At 39.7% G+C, this 12,220-nt stretch overlaps 4 protein-coding genes across 5 annotated transcripts; 3 read left to right on the top strand and 1 right to left on the bottom strand.

The window, feature by feature from the left end:
- Positions 1-474: 474 nt before the first annotated feature.
- On the top strand, positions 475-3,703 carry LOC102799645 (nuclear receptor-interacting protein 3-like). Of its 2 annotated transcripts, none has more exons than XM_087844402.1 (7): positions 475-828; positions 1,501-1,665; positions 1,790-1,872; positions 2,001-2,140; positions 2,242-2,363; positions 2,469-2,557; positions 3,016-3,703. In XM_087844402.1, exons 1-7 carry the CDS (start codon positions 475-477, stop codon positions 3,044-3,046), a joined length of 984 nt encoding a protein of 327 aa, XP_087700528.1. In that variant the 3' UTR covers positions 3,047-3,703. The 2 variants fall into 2 exon arrangements, with proteins under 2 accessions (XP_087700528.1, XP_006782426.3); XM_006782363.3 differs by having other exon boundaries at positions 567-828; positions 2,242-2,294.
- A 1,234-nt stretch (positions 3,704-4,937) lies between these two features.
- vwa3a (von Willebrand factor A domain containing 3A) lies at positions 4,938-6,152 on the top strand. The gene is made up of 3 exons (XM_087844614.1): positions 4,938-5,144; positions 5,539-5,901; positions 5,997-6,152. Exons 1-3 carry the CDS (start codon positions 4,938-4,940, stop codon positions 6,150-6,152), a joined length of 726 nt encoding a protein of 241 aa, XP_087700740.1.
- A 165-nt stretch (positions 6,153-6,317) lies between these two features.
- Positions 6,318-9,018, top strand: cunh11orf16 (chromosome unknown C11orf16 homolog). Its single transcript, XM_035914312.2, has 4 exons — positions 6,318-6,344; positions 6,981-7,212; positions 7,438-7,917; positions 8,676-9,018. Exons 1-4 carry the CDS (start codon positions 6,318-6,320, stop codon positions 8,867-8,869), a joined length of 933 nt encoding a protein of 310 aa, XP_035770205.2. The 3' UTR covers positions 8,870-9,018.
- akip1 (A-kinase interacting protein 1) lies at positions 8,966-11,115 on the bottom strand. Its single transcript, XM_006782364.3, has 5 exons — positions 10,862-11,115; positions 10,112-10,337; positions 9,895-9,969; positions 9,675-9,806; positions 8,966-9,297 (listed from the first exon to the last, which is right to left on the bottom strand). Exons 2-5 carry the CDS (start codon positions 10,265-10,267, stop codon positions 9,148-9,150), a joined length of 513 nt encoding a protein of 170 aa, XP_006782427.1. The 5' UTR covers positions 10,268-10,337; positions 10,862-11,115; the 3' UTR covers positions 8,966-9,147.
- Between the last annotated feature and the right edge of the window lie 1,105 nt (positions 11,116-12,220).

Here is a 12,220-nt window from a genome sequence, read left to right as displayed (position 1 = left end):
TTCTGTTTTCTAATCATTTATGTTCCTTGAACATTATATGAAACACAATAAATTAATAAATAAACTTGTGGTGCGGACATATGCAGTACAGCTGATCTTTGTAAACAGTGAGCTGTAGGCACTTTAATAGACTGTAGTCTGAGTTATCTGAAGCAAATGAACATAGCTTACCAGATTCGCATTATAGCAGTTCTCAATCTTTTTCTGACATGGCACACTCAAGCAGCCAAAGGGAAAAAAATCTTACTTTTACCTGAAATATTCTTAATTCAGCATTTTGTACACAGAAATAAATTTTTTGAGTGTTTTTAAAGGTTGTACAATAAAAACATAAATTCGGGGTTGTGTTAGTGGAAGAACGAAGTAAATCCACTTTTCAGGGGTCTCAGAGTTGAGCAGTTCATGAATCTGTAATGCAGCATTAAAAACATCCATCCGTGTTCATTGCGCGATGGGCTATGCAGCGTTTGGAAAATGGGTTTTATTTTGAAAGTCCACAGCAGGATTCATTTTTACAACTTGGGCTGTCTTAACTACCTGTCATGTTACGGGGGAGTCTCCTCTTCTCAAGTGGACTTGACGCATCGGGGATTCCTCATTAGGCTCGGTTGTATGCAGGCCGTCAGAGAGCAGGGGCAACACACGCACACGCCCGCCATCATGTTTACAGGGATGCGGACAGAGAACCGCGGAGAAAAGGGGGTCCTGGATGCAGCGACTCTGAGGCAACAGAGGAGGCTGAAACAGGCGATCCAGTTCCTCCATAAGGACTCCGCTGATCTGCTTCCTTTGGATGGATTGAAGAAACTCGGGACTTCTAAGCAGGGGGTGAGCCTCATATCTAAGACCTTCCATTATTATAGTTATAGACATTATTATATAGACATTATATAGGTGATGGGGAGGAGGACCATTGCCTCTCTCTTTCTGTGTGTGTGTGTGTGTTTGTGTGTGTGTGTGTGTGTGTGTGTGTGTGTGTGTGTGTGTGTGTGTGTGTGTGTGTGTGTGTGAAAGAGAGAGAGAGAGAGAGAGAGAGAGAGAGAGAGAGATTTATCAATGATAAATACTCTAAAGTGAAAACCTTAATCTATATTGTTATCAGTCTGTCCATTTTCCTAACCACTTCTAGCAGGGTGGCTGGAGCACATCTCAGCTGCCACACGGTGAGAGGCAAGGTATACTCTGGAGAGACTGCCAGTCCATCACAGGGCTAAAGAGACAGACAGCTATTTAATTTGCTTCCACATTCACACCAAGGGCCAATTTAGAATCACCAATGAGCCAAACACGGATGACTCTGGATTCTGTGAAGAAACCATAACACAAAAATATGTCAAAGTCAGGCGATACAGTACTTTCTAAACTGTATACATGAGCTTAAAGATGGTCTTTATATTATAGCATTTTTAGCTCAGACTGTAGATCTGATCTTAGGCTTCGACAATACTGAGGATTTATATTCAGTAGGCGTGCTTGTGTTGTTTGTAATCTCTGTTGTAGCAGCCACACAATATTCTCCAGAAGCGCCTACTGGAGGCCAAGCTGTGCAGAGGTAGGATAAACATGTCTGGAGTAACACCAAACAATGGAGAAGTTTGTCTGAGCCATAGCCATGTAAATTCACAGGAGGATGAGGAGGATGACTTCATCCTCGTGCCCTGCAAGGTGGGTGGACGTTGGGCTACTTAAAAATTATTTTCAAGCACAAAATATCCGTGAATGGTTTGTATAAAGGATTTTTTTCTTTCTTTTTTCTCCTATCTGACATGCACCTCCCCTGTGTATACAGTGTTTAGGACAGGAAGTGAATTTGCTGATTGATACAGGTTGCAAGTTGAATCTGATGTCCTCCGTGACTGCGGAGAGATTTGGGTGAGATGTCTTCACTAATTTTTCATTTTCTTGACACCAGTTCATTTTTCAGTGTCTCCTAAGTATGTACTGCAAACACCTGCAGCATGTGAGGTGAGAACTGTTGACTTATTTTGTTTCCCTTTCAGTTTAAAAGAACTGGTCGAAGAGATCAAAATGGAGATCGATGGCTTCCCATTTCAGCGCAGGCTCTGCATTGATGGTCACATCAAGGAGCTCGGCCTGACCGTCGGACAAATCAGGATAACTTGCTCATTTGCCATAGTGGGTAAGGAAGACAACAATTGTTGCCTGAATGAAAATTATAAGAACACTTTTATATGAAGCAGTGTCATCATATTACTGTTCATCTATTACATCTATTTTCAGAAAGTAACACGCACCTCATGTCCTTGGGCAGCAAGACTTTAAAGACACTCAAGGTAAATCTTCTGCTTTGCCACCACCATCCATCACCACCATCAATCCTGGAGGGGAAACAACACAGTGATGTAAACAGATACAAGATAAAAGCTAGATGATTAACTACACTATCTAAAATGGCTCTACTATAACCAGCGCGGTTCTGTAATGTTTTGACATTTCTGTTTTTGCAGTGTGTGATCGATACAGAACAGCAGATCATGGTGATTGGGACAACTGTGAGGGAGCAGATTCATTTTGCCAAAAAGCAATTCAGTGAAGGGTAAGATGTTTTTCTCATCGTTTAGCTTTAAAAACATTTTTTTCTTGTGCAAATTATATTTATACCTTTCAAAATAAGGTATCATGCAGTTTATCATACCTACAAATTAGTATCACGAGGTGCAATCAAACATTCAAAACCTTCACAAAACTCTCATTTTTAAATTAGGGTGTAATCCACTACTTATAGAAAGTTGTGCATTGCTGGGAGTTTTTCACGCATAAAGAACCAGTGCAAAAAATATCCGTACACTGCTTATTTCAAGCACCGCATTTTGTTTTCTGGAGTAGTTTTGCATTTTCATTATTGTAGCAGTATATGGAAAACATAATAATGGTGACTTTCATTAATGTTAACCCTTGCTTACCTTTAATTATTAATTAAGTTGGCAAAGCCAGATCATCTTTGTGTAAGTCTAACCAAATCTGCCTCTTCTCCCCCAACTTTCATCTCTGCAGCTCCACAGACTTCAGAGACCTGGGTTACTAATCTTCCTACCCACCAATAAACCCACACTGACCAAAAGCAATAGGAACATTTACTCCTACAACCAGATGCCTCATTGGAGAACTTCAGATTTCTACCTTCACACAGTTTCAGTTTCTGTTTGCCGGTTTGCTTGCTGCGTTTAGAAATCCTGATGCTCCACAATGACTTCACCGATCTTAACGTTGGCAGCCGTTAAGGCAGCCGTTCTCACTCTGCAGCTGCTCGCACCTGCAGGTTAACATGTAGCGTTCTTTTAGCCCAGAGTGTGTGAGTCTCGTATTAGCAGTCGCTAGAGTAGTACGTGCTGTGCAGGTAGTTAACAGAAGCTGTAATCTCTAAGATTGTGATATAACTGTGATTTTTAGCTCTTTGTAATATCCAGCAAATTAGTATTATGCTGCCAGACATGGTATTCTACAGCCGTGGAGAACAACGGTTAGTTTGTGTAGATTAGGAGCTCAGCACAACCTATTGAATACAGATTAGACGTTTCTCTACTATATTTGATAATGTTGTAAATGTATTTTCTAGTTGAATCATGTATTTGCATTGAGGTCACTGCCTTTTAATGTTTACAGGATTGTAGTGACACTTGTGATAGGTTTTATCACCCAACGGAGGCAAAAGTGTACCACTGAATAAACAAATTAACGGTGACATTTTTGTGCCTTTGCTCATTTTTTCTCATGAGCTGTAGCACCATGAAAATCTTATCAGTGCCATTTTATCTGAGAGCCATTTATGAATGTGGGACCAGCTGAAGGTGACCTAATTAGAGTTGTTAATTAGAGGAAAAATCAAATAGAGTTAGGAGAAGAAAACTCCTGACACATCTGCAGAGATTATTGTCATTTTTCACAGCTGCTGTTTTTGTGTAGCTGTACCATAGCAACTGTAGCGTGACCTGGCCTGCCGACTGGCAGGTAAACAGGCCCTCCAGTGGTTATGAAGAGGGCCAGCTCGGGCTTGAACACCATGGAAACCGACATCAACAATGGGTTGAAGTTGTTGTCTGCAGCTGACTGTGATCGACACAAAAAATGTAGGTAATGTAATCTGTGTTTTAAATGTGTTATATTTCAATTGTAGTGACTCATGTTTGTAGCTGCTTTCTTTACTGAAGGAGGTTAATAAGTGTGTGAGCTATTTTTGCGGACATAGAAAGAAATGTTTCAAGTTTCTCTCCGTATTTGAGTCAACTTGATGGAAGTAGATTTACTTAAGTCCTCTAACTTTACATTTGATTAGACTACATGCTTTTATTCCACTACATTTATCTGATAGTATGGTGAATTTGTAGATTTGGGGTGATATTACAAAGTACAATAAAATAAGAAAATATATATATAATATTAAATATATATATATTAAAATGTAAAAAACCCAGCAAAATATAAAGTTAGTATATACAACATATACAATATATATACAGTATATGTTCAGTATATATATAGTCACACATGAAAGTAATTAAATGAGTCCCATCTTCACCTATTGCAACATTAAAGAGATGTACACATTAGTATATCAGTTATTCCAATATGATCCAGTAATACAGACAGTTCTAAAGTTGGCCTCTTTGCATTATGACTAATTGGAATAATTATTAAAAACATAACATTAAAAACAAAAACTGTAATTTATCTATAAATCTGTCTAATTTATCTATACATTTAGAAAAGTGCATAAGCTGATTATTGTTCACAAGATATGGAGATATTTTCATTGTTATGTGTTTTGTGATCATATGTTACATTTGGCCTAAATATAGTTCAAAGATTTTCAGGTGATTCCTCGCCCTTTCTCACTGTCTTTTTACTATTACAGTTTACAAAAAAGGCAAAAAATAAAAGAAAACTGTGTGATTCCTTCCCATTACCACAGTGTTACTATGACATCTGGACAGATGGTGACATGTGAGGCTGCACTGATACAACTACTCCTGGGAAAGCAGGGATGCAACATCACGTTTGTCCTGGAAAGCTCTGAGAACATGAGAGCTGTTCTGGGGTCAGTGAAACACCTGCTGATCCAGACGTTGCTGAATAAAGCGTCTCACAGGGACTCTCTCTTTAACATCATGAGCTTTTCAAGCAAGGTGAGGGGGATCTGATAATTTGGGGCTTTTAATAATTTCTTTGTATATGCTCATTTCCAGGGTAGAATGGTTGTACAGCATACTATTAACTTAAAACAAGAATCAGGTGCACAAGTTTGAATTTCTTTTGGATTTTTGATCCAGTGAATTCAAACACAGGGCTTTTGATCACAGCTGCGCATGAAGTCAGTCAAGTGCAAAATTGAGTAAACTCATATAGTATACTACCTCACCTTTATATGATTTGATTTTTAAATAACTAATCACTCTTATTCTTTCCTTTTCTTCATTTTTTTTTATCTCACCCTTTTATCTCAGCTTTTAGTACTTTGAGGACATTTTTTTTAAGCTTGAGCAGAACCTCAGATTTACTGAGTCTTTCTTTCCCTTGAAGGTGACCTGCTGGTCCCGCCACATGTGCTCCTGTGCTCCTGACACAGTGTACACAGCTCTGTCCTGGATTCACTCCATCAGCTCCAGCTCAGGCAGAGATCTCTTGTCTGCTCTGAGTATTGCTCTCACCGACCCTGCCTGTCATGCCATCCACCTTCTTTTCACAGGCTTTCCTGATCAACCAGAGGCCGTGCTGAGAGCTCTTCCTGCACTGGCAGTTGGGAGGCCTGTGAACGTTTTCTACTTGCAAGATATAGGAAATAAACTGGACAGAAACACTAGGGACTATCTGCAGTCTTTCACACAGACCACAAGGGGGAGCTGTTATCTGATTCCATTCGATTTGAATGGCACGCTGGAGAAGGTATAGGCGACTGAGAGTTGCTCGGTAGTTCTAAAAAAAATAGGCCCCACAGTGACTGTGAGTCTGAGTATGTGTTGTTCTATTACTACTGTCAGGTGATTCCTCTGTACGTTGTTGAGAGCCAACCATCACTGCCAAGCTTCAATCCAGCCAAGTGGTGCTGTCCCCCCACCTCTGTCACAATACCACAGCTGCACCACATATCTTCACCCCTGCTCAGGTCTAGTTGCACAATTTTTCTATCTTTTTAAATTTTGAGCATTGTTTTAACAACAATTTAACACTATAGGAGCAGTCGGAGTATTCCCAATCTTCCGGTTACCTCCTGTATCCTGTCTGGTCAAACCCTAAGCAGCCCAGAATTCTTCCCAGGATGCAGAGTCCTGGCCAGGAGAGAGCGGGATGGCCTTTATTACATGGGCACTGTCATAAAACAAATACAGGTGACACATGACTGTTGAATATTGTTTCTACTGCAGCTAATACGGGCTAATACGGGCTAATTCAGTTATTTACTCCTGGAAAAGCACAACTGTTTTAAAAATGAAACTATACATTTACAGTATTTGCTGACTTTAAGTTTAAGGGTATTCAGCCACACCACTTTTAATGTATTACCATCTGGATGAGTGCACAGGGGCACATCAGCTGCACGGAGCAGGGCTCTCATTGATGCTGACTGCTTTAATAAGCACTTTGCCCAAAAATTGTGCCCAGTGTTTTCCCAATTTTCCCATATGTCCCAGCTGTCACAGGGTCCGTGGTGGGGTAGATCTAGGTAAGGTCGCCAATCTCTCACAAGGCTCTCCTTGTGCCATCCCATTTAAAAAGTGGCGGAAAAGGTCCTGGTGTTTAGAGGAAAAGCAGAATAAATATAGAGCATTTAATCTATTGTGGCGCAGCTTCAGTACAATCCAACAAAAACTGATCATAAAAATATAACCTGATGAGCCAAAGTTAAAAAAAAAGTTTTAGTCTCAAAGTCACTGCTCTTATCCAAAAGTCAGACTCTAACGGACTAAAAATCTAATTTTAAAAAAGGGACGAGTAAATATTTGAAGACTGTCTTCCAATTTTAGGGCTGCAGTGGAATTTGGGTGGTTGACTTTGACCATGCAGAAAGTGCAACGTTTGAGATTGCCTCCTCCCAGCGCCAGCTCGTTTGTTCACTTGACATGGTCAATGACAGCAGAGATTGCACATGCAGGTTGGCTCCTGGTGATGCTGTCCTGTCACCATGGGAACAAGATCTGAGAAGATACGGTCCAGGTCAAGTGGTGGCAGCCGCAGAACATAGAGATGGTTATGGAGGTATGGCAGAAGTCTTATATTTTATATTATAACATCATCATATGACATTCAGTGGTGTGGATATACAATCAAGGATATTTTTCTTTATAGTCAATAATTCTAATGAGAAGGTTTTCAAACGGGAGACTAGTTTCCTAAGATAAATATTCATATGATAAATCACCAATGTCTGTTCATGATCACCATCTGTAATCCACTCAAAGGGCTCACTCTTCCTTCCTGTAGGTAACGGTGTTAGAAGCCTCCGGGTGCTGATGTGGAATAGTTGTGTGTATGTGCTTCCTGAAAGTCTGCTTTTGCCCATTTCTGCTTCTCGCCATGCCAGAATAGTACGGGAGCTCCAAGCAGTCACTCACAATCAGTGCTGCAGCTGGCTTTGTGCCCCCCAGCTGTACTGCACCGACTGCTGCCATTCAGCATGTGCCTCTTGCTACTGTTCATCCTGTTTAGTTCCACCCAGTCTTGGAGCTAGCTTTGGAAAATCAGATGAACTTGATAAAACAGAGCAAGTCAAGCAGGTGGACCGCAGAGATGCAGATGTGAGGACGAGTGACCCCGAGTTGCCATCTTCCTCCTCCTCATCTCTTTCCCATGATGAGACCAGAGCATCAACTTCTCCTTCAGTGAAGATAAGAAGTAAACAACAGCATCCTCCCTGGAGATACTGGAGAAGAACTGGACCAGAACCACAGCACAGGCAGCCAGGTGAGAATCAGACACACACTGAGTTAATAACTTCTGATCAAAAGAAAAGTGAGCAAAAAAAAAAAGAAACCTTGTGAAAAAATAGATCACAGGAAGATTCCACTTGAGATATCACATAAACAAATGGGTCCTACAGTGTTTGAGGTTAATGACACATTTACTGAGAACACTGGAGTGTTACTGTTAGAAGACAGGAAATATTGAAATTGAAGACTTAATCACATCATGTTTAAAATCCCTTGTCATCTACTTAAGTGTATGAAATTAAACATTTTAAAAGACATTGTACCTGACCTTATGTTGCCTGGTTGAATTGTTGTTTGTAAACTCATAAATAACTTGGAAAAAAATCAGTGTATTTCCATCTGCTAGTCTGTTCTTATCCAATCTTAAAAACATCCGATCCTCTTCGCCTTTTTTGGGTGTATTACTGGGGACCCCAGTAAGTGCTGTGTAGAGTGGTCCTGGTTTTTCATATTTTGATTAAATGTTATTCTGTTACCTTTATAGCAGATGCTGCTTGCTACACAGTGTGGGCGCACATGAACACATGCATGTTATTTTTGATGTATTGTAAACATAAATGCAATCCCAGTCCATTTACCCTCACGTTTTACGGTCACAAATAAGTGCAAACTTGTCTCACAAAATGTTAATAAAGATGCAACATGCTGTTTTTGATGATAGTAGTATAAAGTATGCGTTCTGATATGTGTGCAATATACGTGAGCTCAAATGGAATTTATTTTTTTGTGCAGGGAGTGCTGCTCCCAGGAGGACAACCCAACCTGTGAGTTTTAGCATCCCTGAACCACAAATTAGTGCCTCACCAAATCACAGCTCCCTGTTCCAGTCACTTCCTGGCACCAGAGGAAGAAGAGCAAACATTAGAGACATTTTGTCCACAACCAGCTTCAAACCTCGACCACCAGTGGGACTGCAGTCTCTCTGAGAACAATGTCACTATATTTACATATTATGTCAGTGTAAACTTGTGTACAGTGTACAGTGCATGTTGAAGAGCCAAACAAAAAACTGATTACAAAAATATTTTATTTCAATACACTGATGTGGTCTTAGTGCAGGTAAGAATGTGTTTAAGTGCATTACAGTAAAATAAAATGTAAACTCTTAATGCAAAAATCTATATACAAGAAGCAAGAAACAAACAAAGAGCATGTGCAATGGTCAGTTGTTATTGAAGTGACACAGGTTTGGTCAGCTGAGGGGTCAGAGGTCAAAGGTGAGGTTGACACTCTCCCCAGCTTTAACACTGACCAGCTGAGTCTGCTGCTGTGACTCTGCCACACTGGCAGTGATGGCATATGTTCCAGGTGAAAGCTCGATATAAAAGTCCTCACTGGATCCAGACACGCGGTTCTGAAAGCAACAAATAAAAAGATTTTAATGCAATGATTATTTTTTACATTTTAGATGAATTAAAGTCAAACTTTTTGACAACATGTAAATAGTAAAACTCAGGCCCCCAAACTGAAATGCAAACTTGATCTATACAACTTCAAAGGAGTTTCCTGAATTCTGCTGGTACTGTCTATGCCACTGTAAAATGCTAACTTTCTGAAGCCTCCAACTCAATTTTTTGTTTCGCTTTTCCTCATGATCAAGCCACTTTTTTGGCCAACAAATTACCTACTGTAAATTGCTTAAATATAAAGCCTTAAATGTTCTGGGTTTGTCAGCCTCTGAGCTTTTCCTATTCCAAATAATCAAAAACACTCTTAACAACGCAGAAGTACTTGGTATTTGTTGCATTTCCTGGTTGGTAGCGCAGCTGATGTCTTTGCAGATGCTGGCTGTGTGTGAAACCTGGACATGTGGTTCTTTTCAATATCACTGGGCTGCGTGCAACAACCAGACTTGTAAAATCTCTGCAACAAAGACAAAAATCCACATTTTATTCTCCCAGGTCTGTAGCTGGAAGTCCACATAGAGGTGCTTTGGGACATAGTCACTAACTTTGCAATGACTAGTGGTTTGTGCCATGAACTCAGCGATTTTTGCAAAGGCATCATCAAGCTCTGTGGGATTTCTCTGGAAAAGCAAGAGATGAAAAGAGACAAGCTGATAAAAAAACAAAAAACAAAACTTTGAACAAAGAATTAAAAGTATTTATATTTAGATTACATTATAAGGTTATATTATTATAAATATTAAAGGTGAAAGATAAAAGCACCTCGTCAGCTATATCTGTGTCTTCATCTGCCATAGTGCGGTTTTGGGATGCAGTGCTCGCCCAGTCCACATTCCGCCTGGAGGCTCGCTGCAGCACCTCCAAGCCCAGACTGGCAGAGCGCTGCAGGGAGGACTCCAGCCAGGCTTGACTGTCCATGGGCAGGTGGAGGGAAAAAAATCAGGTGCACTTCACCCAAGGAACGGGCACAAAGAACGCTTTAAGATCGCTTTACAGGACACAAATATTGAAAAGACAAGAATTTAATTGTAAATATACCAGTCTAGTTCAAAAAATTATAATAATACAACAAAAGAATTTACCACTTACTGGGATTTTTTAAAACTAAGATGTCAAACTGCTCTGTGAATCCAGCATATCTAATAGGCATCTGATTTTTCTAATCTGATATTGAGAAAACCCTTTTTCAGCTGCTTCGTAAGAAACGCAATATGTCAAAAAACAAGTTAACAGCTCTGTTAACTTGTTTTCTGACATATTGTGTTAGGGTTAGGGTTAGGGGTCTTATTTTTGCACTGATGTACATCAGTGCAAAAATAAGACTGTGTTAACAAATTTTGGCCAGTTAACAAAGATCAATGTTTTTTTTTCCCCTCCGACAAGGTTTGAACCAACTATAATCACCATAAATGCAGTGTGGGAAACAGGAACGTATGGGACGGATATCCTAGAAACAGCGCATGCGTGCAAATTAAATCAGCTGGGCTGTCACTTCTTTCTGAAGCTACTTACTTTCAGCTGTTAAGCACAGACCCGTTTCCCTCGATGGAAGCTCAACACCGAGACGTGAAACACTTCGAAGTGCACGCCTCACATTCTAGAGCATGACGTTGTCATAGAGCACATTCTGCTTATTCCAGGAACCGTCAACAAACCTCAGGTCAGGAGACTATTCGTCTACCTGCTCTGCACGTTTAACATGTACGCAGATTACTGAATGCAAAGTTAGAGAAAACTGTGCTCCGTACACTTACGCTCTGGCTTTGACGTTTCAGTCGCATTCACGTCACGCTTTTAGCTGCTTTCAAATGACACGGCAGGAAATCATACATATTAAAGCCCGCCCCTTAGTGGTGGAGGAAGTATTCAAATCATGAACCAGAGTGAAATTCATGCGTTTAAAATGTCTGCACAATCACGAAAATATTGCTTCAAGTCACTTGTTGTGCTGTACCTTGTTATTTTTTCTGTGCGGTTTTGTGGAAATCAAATAATGAATATTTTGATTGTGGATTAGTCTGCATTTTTGTTTCTATCAATCAGCTAGTTAATTCATATAACTTCAAATAAAAAGGAAAAGCAAATAAAAGAGCAGGACTGTCCCTAACTATCCTGAATCTGCAGTGAAATTCATAATTGAACTTCTTAAGTTCATGTTGCCATGTCTAGCACACTGCCAGTGTTTCCAAGGAAAGCTCTTAAAATGATGGACAACTTTCATGACAACAATTACTGAATTGTTTCAGCTTTGCTTGCACACAGATGCAATTGAGAAAACTTTAATATTTACTGATATTAAAGTTTTATTTTTGACAGTTTTATTCTATACATGACTTGTCAGATGCAGCATTTCGGGCCTCCAGACATAAAAAACAAGCTGTCAAGTTATATCTGGTAGTTTGTGTTGGGTATCACCACGTCCCAATAAACAAAATTCTTTTAAAGGTAGCAGTTTAAAAGCAGCTGATTAAGCACTATATAAACAAGTTCCTTAGAAATTTGAATATACATACATTTTGCCTCTAATTGGAATGATGTGACAAAAAAACATCAGGATTAACTTTCTGACCATTTCTTTAATTGTTCAATGTAGTGCTGACTTTCTGAAGCACATACGGCAAAATTTGTATTTTTTTGGTGAGTTTATATTATTATTACCAAAAGCATAGCAATACCGTTTCATTGTAAGTCATTAGAAACGACTGACTTTTGCTATATTAAAAGAACAAAACAGGAAGTCAGTGCATTTTTAAAGATTGTTCAGTCTGCAACTTGGACACTTGTCAAAAAGATTTTACAAGGACAAGACCAACAGTGCTGAGGACCCAGGTGATTTCCTCACATGAAAAAGTTTCCTCTGCTCCTCACACC

Source organism: Neolamprologus brichardi, chromosome 7 (genome assembly GCF_056152115.1).
Source record: "Neolamprologus brichardi isolate AB-2024 chromosome 7, ASM5615211v1, whole genome shotgun sequence".
NCBI classification, from domain to species: Eukaryota; Metazoa; Chordata; class Actinopteri; order Cichliformes; family Cichlidae; genus Neolamprologus; species Neolamprologus brichardi.
Note: the sequence above shows the minus strand (reverse complement) of the source record. Positions and strands in the feature narration are given on the sequence as shown.

What these genes read in the sequence shown, in the direction of transcription:
- vwa3a (XM_087844614.1), top strand. Translation starts at nt 4,938, where the DNA reads ATGACATCTGGACAGATGGTGACATGTGAGGCTGCACTGATACAACTA. An exon ending in TCATGAGCTTTTCAAGCAAG is followed by an intron (nt 5,145 to 5,538) that starts GTGAGGGGGATC and finishes TTTCCCTTGAAG; the next exon opens with GTGACCTGCTGGTCCCGCCA. An exon ending in TGAATGGCACGCTGGAGAAG is followed by an intron (nt 5,902 to 5,996) that starts GTATAGGCGACT and finishes TACTACTGTCAG; the next exon opens with GTGATTCCTCTGTACGTTGT.
- LOC102799645 (XM_087844402.1), top strand. Translation starts at nt 475, where the DNA reads ATGGGTTTTATTTTGAAAGTCCACAGCAGGATTCATTTTTACAACTTG. An exon ending in TCATCCTCGTGCCCTGCAAG is followed by an intron (nt 1,666 to 1,789) that starts GTGGGTGGACGT and finishes CTGTGTATACAG; the next exon opens with TGTTTAGGACAGGAAGTGAA. An exon ending in GTGACTGCGGAGAGATTTGG is followed by an intron (nt 1,873 to 2,000) that starts GTGAGATGTCTT and finishes TTTCCCTTTCAG; the next exon opens with TTTAAAAGAACTGGTCGAAG.
- akip1 (XM_006782364.3), bottom strand. Translation starts at nt 10,267, where the DNA reads ATGGACAGTCAAGCCTGGCTGGAGTCCTCCCTGCAGCGCTCTGCCAGT. An exon ending in ACACAGATATAGCTGACGAG is followed by an intron (nt 9,970 to 10,111) that starts GTGCTTTTATCT and finishes TTGCTTTTCCAG; the next exon opens with AGAAATCCCACAGAGCTTGA. An exon ending in AAACCACTAGTCATTGCAAA is followed by an intron (nt 9,807 to 9,894) that starts GTTAGTGACTAT and finishes TCTTTGTTGCAG; the next exon opens with AGATTTTACAAGTCTGGTTG.
- cunh11orf16 (XM_035914312.2), top strand. Translation starts at nt 6,318, where the DNA reads ATGGGCACTGTCATAAAACAAATACAG. An exon ending in ACATAGAGATGGTTATGGAG is followed by an intron (nt 7,213 to 7,437) that starts GTATGGCAGAAG and finishes TCCTTCCTGTAG; the next exon opens with GTAACGGTGTTAGAAGCCTC. An exon ending in ACCACAGCACAGGCAGCCAG is followed by an intron (nt 7,918 to 8,675) that starts GTGAGAATCAGA and finishes TTTTTTGTGCAG; the next exon opens with GGAGTGCTGCTCCCAGGAGG.